Below are 10611 nucleotides of genomic sequence, written 5' to 3'. Positions count from 1 at the left end.
GACGACGGGACAATGATCCATCAAGTAGCCGCGAATCGCGCTTTCCCACAGCATCGACTTTCGCTTCCCACGCCCGCTCGGAGCGCCAGCCCCAGCGTCCAAACATTTGAATTCGTTCCGCGCTATCCGGCCTATAAGTGCAAACCATGATGCAGCTAACCCCCACTACCCAACCTCACTCCTGGCTTGGTCTAAATCTGGTCTGTAATTGGACTCAAGGGCATAGCGCAGCTACCTGCAGTACCTGTGCATGAGAAATGCCATTTCATTTTTTTTCTGGACCTGCAAAAATGAAATGAATGAAAAACAAAAATGCTCCACGCTATACATACTGAGGTCTCCTGCATAATGGAAAAGCAAAAGGTGATAGAACTCCAACTTTGTAGTTATCCTGAGCGTGTACTGATGAAATATGTACGAGTCCAAACCTTCCTGTGATTAAAAAAAAATATAACGATTTCAGTAATTTTAACCTGAATGAAGTAAGGAAGGAAAATTGACCCTGTAATTAAGTGAATATAATGATAAGGGATTGTTATGAATTCAAACATTGCTTGAAGTAATCGGCACTTAATGGCGCGAAAAGCCGAGCAGCCCGTTCTCACGCGTAGTACGACGTGACCGTTCAAAGAAAAGGCAGCCATTGGCAGTGGAGATTCGGCCAGACTAGACTCATCGCGCCTCCATAACACTAACCGTGGCTCCATCACACTAACCGCTACTCGATCACCCTAACCGCGGCTCCATCACACTAACCGCGACTCCATCACACTAGCCGCAAATCCATCACACTAACTGCAACTCAACTTTGCTCACCCAATTCGACCACATTCCCCACGACTGGACCAAACTGACCACAAGTCGATCAGACTTGCTGAGACTCGGTCAGGCTCAGCGACACTCGACTACTCTCACTACGACTCACCCAGAACTACCGCGACTCAACACCATTCCCCACGACTCAACCAGACTCACCGAAACTCCACCAGGCCCATTGAGACTTGACAACATTCCTCATGACTCAACCAGATTCATCAAGACTCCACCAGGGTCAACGAGACTTTACAATACCGCATAAGTGGCTCAGACAGACTCACTATGACTCGACCAGACTCACCGGCATCGCTGAAGCGAGATCCCTCTGAATCTGGCCGTGCCTGTAGCCCGTTCACACAAACGGCGTCAAGCGCTCTGGTAAGAGTGCAGTGAGCACTGGGCGAGGCCCTGGAGGACAAACCATGCGCGGCGGTGTACGGGCCGTGCCGACTCGGCAGTGGGAAGGCAAAGGAGGACGCAGAGCACTGCAGGCTCTGGGAGAAAGCAGGGCCCGGGGCGCGGGGCTCGAGGAGGCGGCCGTCCATCAGCGCCCAGGAGGCCTGCGGTGGCTGTAGATTGGAGTGGGGCTGGAGGCTGAGCGCGTACTGGGCGCTGTGGGGCATTCGGGGGGCGCCGGGCTGTGGCGTTAAGTGAAAGTGTGATGAGAGGCACGGTCGGCACTTATGCAGCCCGGGCCCAATGAAAGGGGGTAACGAGCAGTGACGTTAACAACGATGGATGGATGGAACCGTCCACAATCGCTACCTCGCCGAGCATTGTGCTTGCCACCCCGCACAGCCTATAATGACCTTCCAAAGCAGGGCCGTGGTGCCCACGGGCTCAGATAATAATTTCATGAAAGTTGTAATGGAATAAATCACAGCGGCCGTCGGCCAAGCACCTCACCCAGCCCCAATGCCCCTCCAAAGGGCCATTCGAAGATTTTTTTATCTGATCCTCATACACAAACACAGTCACACATCATGTTTGCATCGTGCGTGCATTGATAGGGCACATTTTCCACAAAGGGAGAACTGATTTATTATCCACAATCAATCCATTTTCAGGTGCAAAGCCAAGCTAATCATATGCGCCAAAAGGAGGTTTCATTATTTATGCACGACTCGCGTTGTGCAATATCATTGTCACCCCACAGACCTTAAGCGTACAAAGCACATGACGATGATGGACTGCTTGCGATATGCTGTCCCAATGTGGATTCGGCCATCGTGTCCGAACGTTGAATAAATATATCTTCTGTTCAAAAGTGTTTTGGTTCATTCTCCAATGGAGACCTTGAACTCACCAACAAGCAGAATAAAGCTATGTGTGTCCTGCAGCTAATATGGGCCACAGAGAAGCACGTATCATGAGCCATCTCCTTGCACCGTGTTTTGACTTTGGGTTTTCAGTGTTATGGTGGGAATATGGAACAAGATCCCCAACACTGTGGAAGAATTCCAAAAAAATCCCAAACTTACAAGTCTTTGGTACGACTCAGATGGGGTTTGAACCTTCCAGACTCAGAGTGGATGCTCTAACCATCATCCCACTGAGTCTGGTATTTCCAGGGTGTCTGAAAATGAATATTCCGAAAAGAACGTTGAATAGTTTCTTTTATTATTCGAGAGACTGACATAAATTTGATATGAATACATGTGTTTGACTTGTAAAGTCTTAGATTGTTGTGAATATTGATTATTATCCTCGCCAAAGGAGAGGGTATTGCGTTTGGGTCCGTTTGTTTCTTTGTTTGTGTCTCTGTTTGTTACTTGCAAAATCGAAGAGTTCTCATGTATATTGGTCAGTTGATTGTTATTCTGTCTGTCTGTCTGTTTGTTTGTTGCCGACAGGTCACAATTTCAAACCGATCTTCACGAAACCACCACATTGTGAAGAGTATCATAAGAAAGAAGCCTATTGTTTTTGAGGTCAAAAGGTCAACATAGGCCAAAGGTCAACATCTTAGGTGATATTTCTAAAATCCTCAATTTTCATCCAATTGACTTGAAATTTGAGGAGGATTTATATTTCAGGTCACTGAATTCAACGAGCCAAATATTTTTGCGATGAACACGGACCAAAAGGTCAAAAACTAAGGTGGTATTTCTAAAATCCTCAATTTTCAGCCTTGTCACTTGAAATTTGAAGAGGATTTGCATATCAGGTCATTGAATTCAACCACCAATTATTTTGGAGGTTCACATAGGCCAAAAGGATAACAGAGGCCGAATTTATAAAATTGTTAATTTTCATCCGATTCACTTGGAATTTGAAGAGGGGTTGCATATTTGGTCATTTAATTGAACCACCAATTATTTTGAGGTCCAATTTGTTTTATGGATTTTGCAAGAATCGTGCTCTGCACAATGTCTTCTTCTTTGTTTATTTGTCAGTTCGTTTGTCCCCACAGAACTTTCGTGTTTTTCTCCGCAACCACTTGTCAGATTAAGAATAATTTTTCACTATCGGTGCGACTACTCATGTAGAACTTTTTAATGATAATTATGATGTCATAGGTCACGTGGTGTGGCAGCCATGTTGGAAAAACGGAAAAAAACTTTGGACCTCTGTATCTCCGAAACTGCACCAAGGCAAAAATTGAAACTTGGCACATAGCAAGTACTCCTCATGGGGAATGAGTGTGATTTTTTTTCTTTAATGACGTCATGGGTGCCTTCTTTATGACATAATTGCATATGTAGAATGCTACATCCGATCAGTATGAAAAATTTTCAGGATCATCTAGGGATAATATGGTACACAAATTTTTTTTCATGATGTCACCAGTCACCAGTCACCAGTCACCAGTCACGTGATTCGGCAGCTATATTGTTGTTTAAAAAAAAAAAAAAACTTCAAAAATCTCCGAAATGGCTGAACGGATTGAGGTGAAGTACAAAAGGTTCACACATATGATGTCATAGGTCACGTGGTTTGGCAGCCATATTGGATTTACCCTAAAACATAAAAATCTTATCCAGAACGGCGACACAGATCGAGGGGAAACTTCACACAAATGTTCCCCAAGGCATACTTGAACAAGGTTGTTCAGGAATAATTGATGTCTCATGGTTTGGCAGCCATATTAAATCATGTTTTCTCTGGAACCGCTTAATCAAGCGACGTGAAACATCACAGTTGTGATCTTGTAGTGATGGGGAATACATGTTTTAAATTTTAACTTTATCGGACACATGGTGTGGCATCCAGAATTATTTGATTTTTTTGATCTGGTGGTTTTTTAATCCTTTTTCCTTTTTTGAATAAGGCTCCCTTGGCTCTGCCTGGATGGGTTTGAAGGTAGAGGAGTATCAGCTGAAATGCAACTCCTATCCAGGTTCCTCCTGATGACTTCAACTTTGCCTTTTGCTTCTTCAGGTTCCTTCTGATTACTCTGATGCAGGACTGTATCTATTTGGTCGTCCATTTGTTTATAATTGAATTTATTTTAATCCCGTTCTTAATTCAATTGAATAGTAATAAGCATCATGGGTCAGGGTCAGGTGTCCGATCAAAGCAAGGTTGCATCAAAGCGGGATGTCTTGGTACCTGGTCATCACTGCCAGCAGTTATAAAGTGGCAGTTCTAATTATTTGTCTGATTAATTACATAACACACCAGTACACAAACGCCACACAAACACCACACAAAATAAGTCCTGGCGAGGGTCTGCAATCTCTAATTGCTCTTTTTCTTGTTAACCTCCACCATCGAAGATCGGAGGTTACTGTTTTCACCCCTTTCTGTTTGTTTGTTTGTTTGTTTGTGAACAGTATTACGGAAAAGCTCTGACGGATTTCGACGAAACTTGGTGGGGGGATGAGGTATGGTCCAAGGATCATGCCATTAGATTTTGGACTTGGTCCAAAATCCATTACGGCGGCCATTTTGAAAAATATTTGAATTTTTTTTTTGCATTTCCACATGTTTTAAGTGATTTCCAACCCCCCCCCCCCCAAAAAAAAAAAAATTGTTTGAGAAAAAAAATTTTGCAACTTTTTTTTTCAACAAATTTCGATTTTTTTTTTTTGCATTTCTACATGTTATAAGTGATTTCCAACAAAAACATGCCAAAATTATAATTGCGGCTGATTTTGGAACTTCAGGTGGATATACCCACGTAAAATAAATTTCTGTCTCAAGGAATGTGGACGACAAGGAATCTCAATGTGGACTCAAGGAATCTCAAGGAATGTGGACTCAAGGAATCTCAAGGAATGTGTCGTCTCAAGACGACAACAAACGCACGTTTATGACGAATGAATTGAGTATATAAAAGTTAAAAGGGAAAGTTGCAAACTATAACTCTGTGAGCACTGTTGACGTCAAATTGAATGAATAGGATATCAGGTTCACTTGAGTGACCTAGCAGTATTGGCGGCGGAGGTTTTGCACTCTACCGAGTGCTCCCCCAGTAGTTTTCCTTCTGTTTCAGGAGAAACCCCATTTTCTGACATAATGTCAAATCCTCTAGAGAAAGCAAAAATTGTGAGATTTGTTCATGAATGTGGTTCAATCACTCGAGCCCAAAGACGTTTTCAGCGTGAAATGAACAAACCAGCACCTGAAAGTCACTCCATACGAATATGGGTGGATCAGTTTGAGGCTACAGGATTTCTCCTTGAGCGGAAATCTACTGGAAGGCCAAGAAAGTCAAATGAAAGGGGGAATGCTGTTATGGAGGCATTAACCAATCGATCCTAAAAAGTCAATTAGGAGAGCATCACTTGAGTTAAACATTCCAAAAAGCTCTGTTCATAATATCCTTCATAAATAAGAGGTTTGTTTGAATGTTATAAAATGCAAACAGTTCATAAACTTTTACAAGAGCATTATGAAACAAGAATAAATGTTTGTCAATGGTTAATTGACCTGATAGAATTGGACGAACATTTCTTTATCGAATCTCATTTTTAGTGTTGAGGCTACATTTCACTTATCACGCAAAGTTAATCGTCACATTTGTAGGGTATGGGTAGAAGACTATCCGCATGAATTGTATGAACGAATTGTATGAAAGGGATTCGCCTCAAGTAAATGTCTGGTGTTCCATGTCATGTTCTCACATTGATGGACCCTATTTCTTTGATGAACGCATTGTCAACAGCATTTTGTACTTCAACTACGACTAAAGTTCTTTATTCCACAACGTCAAGAAAATCCCAACTTATTATAAAAAGCTATCTTTCAACAGGATGGAGTACCACCTCACTTTGCTCAAATTGTTAAAGTGTTTTTAAAACAAACTTTGTCAGACCATTGGATTAGTCGAGGAGGACCTATGAGATGGCACACTCGTTCACCCGACTTAACACCATTAGATTCTTTTTATTATTACCTCTGCCACTGAAGGCGAAGGAAATTGTTTTCATCCCTTTCTGTCTGTTTGCTTGTCTGTTTGTGTACAGGATATCTCAAAAAGTTGTAAACGGATCTGGATGAAATTTTGTGGACAGGTTCGGTGTGTGACAAAGACGAAGTGATTAGATTTTGGTGAAGATCCGGATCCGGATCCGACTACTAGAATTTTAAAAAGTGATTCTTCATCATTGAGACGATATATAGCACGATATCTCAAAAAGTTGTGGACAGATTCAGACGGAACTTTATGGACAGGTTGGGTGTGTCGCAAGGATGAATTGATTCGATTTTGGTGAAAATCTGGATCTGGATATGAGAATTATTAAATTTTTCAAATAATTCTTCACCATTGAGAGATCAGTCCAAAAACTATATCGTACTGTATCGCATAATATTTCGAAAATGTATTGGGCCCGATATGTTCTATTGTTATTTTTTATCTCTGGGGTTTAAAAAAAAGTAAAATTAACACTCTCAAACGAAGGGACCTTGAATATCTTAAACATCGCATTGTTGATGCTGTGTCATCCATCCCTACAAATGTATTGGAAAATGTTTTCGCAGAATTTGAACACCAAAGTAGATCAATTATAGTGAATGATGGGTGACATGCAGAACTTTATTAATAATTCGAGAATGTCTAAACAATACCATAAAAATTAAACAAACTAAAATGTGTCGGACTATCACATGTATTCATCTATACTAATAAAAGGTGTGTGTGTGTGTGTGTGTGTGTGTGTGTGTGTGTGTGTGTGTGTGTGTGTGTGTGTGTGTGTGTGTGTGTGTGTGTGTCATTGGTATCTACATATGTGGGTTTCAGAATATGGAATGGATCCTCCCAGGGTGGACTCAAAGCATCCACCTTCATTTCAGCAAGGGGTCACGATTCATGGACCAAGCTGTGAAGTTTTCTGTTCTCAAAGTTTTGTGCCGAGGACTCTCTTCAGGATCGTCGCTAAGCCCCGGACAGCTTCCAACTGTAGTTTGTTTGTTGTAATATTATCAGGGATGGTTTTTAGCTCACCTGTAAAGCAGTTCCGGGGAGCTTATGGGATGGCTTGTCCGTCCGTCTGTCCACATATACTTGCAACTTCTTCTCAGAAACTCCATATACAATTTCAATGAAATTTGACCACAACCTTCATCACCCGTGATCGTATAAAAAAACAACAAATAAACGGGGTCGGAAGGGGTCTACAGAGGGAGTTTATGGAGGTGGGGGGGGGAGTGGGTGACCTCCCCAAAGAGGTATTTGCTTTCTTCTCAAACGATGCACACAATTCCGATGAAACTTCACGCCAACCTTCATCACCAATGACGTCGTAAAGTTTGTTCATGACATTGGAAAAATCTGTCTCAAAGGGGATTTAAGGGGGTTTGCCCCCCAAAATATGCATTTGCTTTCTCCTCAGAAACTACACATGCAATTCGATGCAAGTTGACCACCATCTTCACCACCCATGATGTACTAAAGTTTGTTCATGACGTTAAAAAAATTGGATCTTTGGGGTTCTCAAGGGGGGAGGGGGTTGCCCTTCCAAAATATGTATTTGCTTTCTTTTCTGAAACCACACACACTATTTCGATGAAACTTGACCACAACCTTTATCATCCATGATGTATCAAGGTTTGTTCATGGCATTAAAAAATAAATCCAAAGAAATTTACTTTCTTCTGCATTATATATTTTGTAGGTCATCCATGCCTTCCAGTGGTTGCCTGATTATCTTATCCATCCACTACCAGGTGAGCACCCAGGGGTATTTCCCCTATGTTTAATTTCTCTGTGAGGTTATTTGTCATCATTCCTGCAGGTCCAGCTTATCACTGGTACAACTTTGGCATTCTTCAGCTTCCAGGATCTTCTCAATTCATTCTTGAGGTCTTGGTGTTTGGTCATTTGCTTGATTTCTGCATCGTTTAGTCAAAAATCACTGCTATTAACACCTCAATCAGCAATGGCTTCTTCTATTTTTTTTCTTTTTTTTGTACCTAAGTATGATATCTGGTTGCAACGCTTTGTTTTCGATGTCCACGCTTGATGGGATCATTAGGTCATACGTGAGTGGTAGGTACTTCGATATTTTCAGTGATTTATTTTGGTTCATGTTTCCACAAATTTTCTGGAACTGGGACATCAATGTTTTTGCAGATGTGCCAGCAGATTACTTTACAAAACTCTGTTGTGTGGTTGTGTGTACAGCTGTTCTGACATGAGTTTGTTTTAATGTGGGTGTTCGGTCATTAACATATCATTCTTTGCTAACTCCATCTCCACCCCTCACTTTTTCTCCTTTTTTTTTTTACCTCTCTCTCTTTCTCACCCCTTCCTCTCATCCCTCCCTCCCACGGCATAGCAACGTTTGGTGAGGCAAAGCTCTCTCAGCCTTCCCTCCCTTCCTCGCTCTTCCCCCTTCCGAGCTTCCCCTCCCTCCTGCCTCCTCTCTCTCCCTCCCTCTCTCCTCTCTTCTTCTCTCTCTCCATTCCCTCCTCTCTCAACCCCCTCCTTAATACCCCCGTCAGCGAAGCGACGGGTTGTGTTTGCTTGTCTATATTGTTGTGGTTCTACAAAACCGCATGCCTCTAAGGCAATGGCACCCAACATACAGTGGTTTCCAGGCAGTTATTTAGTTAATCTTCGTGCAGTTAGACCTTCCCCTCATGTCTAGTGGGTTAACGGGACGAAGTGCATTGCGTGGTTCTCATAGCTAGGTCTATTAACTGTCTTTATCTTCTATTCTGATTTATATTCCAACACTTTCCTTTTAGCCATTGTACAAATCAAACAAGCAAGCATACAGGCCATGCAAAATGCGATGAATGAGCACACAATAGCAAGCAGCCTCCCGTGGCTTGGAACCAATAGGGCATGCTGCACAATCGATACTGTACAGCACACGCATCGTGTGCCATTATTTCATTCATATCTGTGCACCAATTTCTAACCAGAATCTCATCTTGCTCACCCCTTGCTCACAAAAAAACTCACCACTTCGACCACCAACACCTGCACACGGGAAAAATATTCCCGCACCCCTTCGTGCCTCTGCATCGCCACAATTCGCCACTATATGGAGGAGTATTGCACAACTCGGACTGCGCGAAGTGGGGCCGAGCAACGGACATTAAAAGCTCAACTGCATCTCACAGGGGATGTACCGAGTGAGCACCTGCGATAAATACAATCCTCGTCCAGTCACCAGAACATGGCAAGACGGGCGGTGAGGAGTGGTCGCAGGAAGGGCGATCCGGGAGTTTGGTATTGGGCCCGGGTGTGCATTTTGGCTCATGAGAGGAGGCCCGTGGGAGGTGGGTGTGCATTGCTATTCGGCATTCAGACTGCACTCGGAGCACGTTTGGGGCCTGGGTCTTGGCTCATACCCTATGTTGAGTCAGTAGTTTAGGGCCGTGTCGAGCCGGATGGACAAATGAGACCATTTCCAGTCATGGGAGCCTGGCAGGGCATGGCTAGAGCCGCTGAGGCTCAATAGAGAAGTGGGATTCAGGTCACAGCACGTCGCTTTCGGGTCATCACCCTACCCTTCACCCGGGTCTTATAAAAGGCGGAGCCCGGAGCTGCGCGCTCTCTGCTTTGCCCCTTTCTTTGCTCCTCTCGGCTCTGCGTTGGCTGTTCCTCATTACCTCTGCCCTTCACTGGCTCTTCAATCGCGGTTGGTATGTGGCAGAGACCTTTTTCTTCTTGAGGACCAGTACGGGGCACACGTTGCTACGAGCCCCAGCAAAGTGACAAAGCCAGAGATAACACGCCAACTCTCGAGGCATGAACACTCAAGCAGAGCATCCCACAGAGGTACACGCAACACTTACAGACCTATGCAAGACTAGGTTAATGAATTTTCACCTCGCGCATCTTCTCTCCTCTCTCATTCCACCACTCTATCTCGTCCCCTTTGGATGCACAAAAGAGCATCCATTACAGATTCGCAATCCCATTTTCCTCTGGCACGACACCACACCCCACATATTGCACAACACCACACCTCCCAATCCCACACCTTACACACCAGTATTCCTCCCACCTAACTCTCCCTAAGCGTACTGGGTTGCATTGGTCGGCTGACCGCACCAGGTATTGTGAGGCCGTTTGTCCTCATCTGCTCTTTCTTTCTGGACCATATCTAATCTTCCTCGGGTGTGTGTGTGTGTGTGTGTGTGTGTGTGTGTGTGTGTGTGTGTGTGTGTGTGTGTGTGTGTGTGTGTGTGTGTGTGTGTGTGTGTGTGTGTGTGTGTGTGTGTGTGCGCGCGCGCGCGCGATGGCGCCTGTCATAGCTTAAGTTAAGATTGCAGAAGTGATAACAGGATAAGTCTGCTCTGTCTGCTTTTGTAAATTGCTTGCCTTTTGCCGCACCCCAAAAATTCCTTGCTATCCCTGCTGTACATAATAAACCCAATCCACTGTGCCACATA

At 43.7% G+C, this 10611-nt stretch overlaps 1 protein-coding gene across 1 annotated transcript in view; it reads right to left on the bottom strand.

The window, feature by feature from the left end:
• Window positions 1–1511, bottom strand: part of LOC147034681 (homeobox protein unc-4 homolog) — a 20294-nt gene extending 18783 nt beyond the window's left edge. The window contains exon 1 of the mRNA XM_085887057.1: window positions 1118–1511. Coding sequence (XP_085743183.1) covers window positions 1118–1439 — 322 coding nt within the window. The 5' untranslated portion in view covers window positions 1440–1511. The remainder of the gene's footprint in view (window positions 1–1117) is intronic.
• Window positions 1512–10611: the final 9100 nt, after the last annotated feature.

Source organism: Eptatretus burgeri, chromosome 1 (assembly GCF_056783735.1).
Source record: "Eptatretus burgeri isolate ZD-2024b chromosome 1, Ebu_testis_v1, whole genome shotgun sequence".
Classification (NCBI taxonomy): Eukaryota; Metazoa; Chordata; class Myxini; order Myxiniformes; family Myxinidae; genus Eptatretus; species Eptatretus burgeri.
This window is presented reverse-complemented; position numbering and strand designations above follow the sequence as displayed.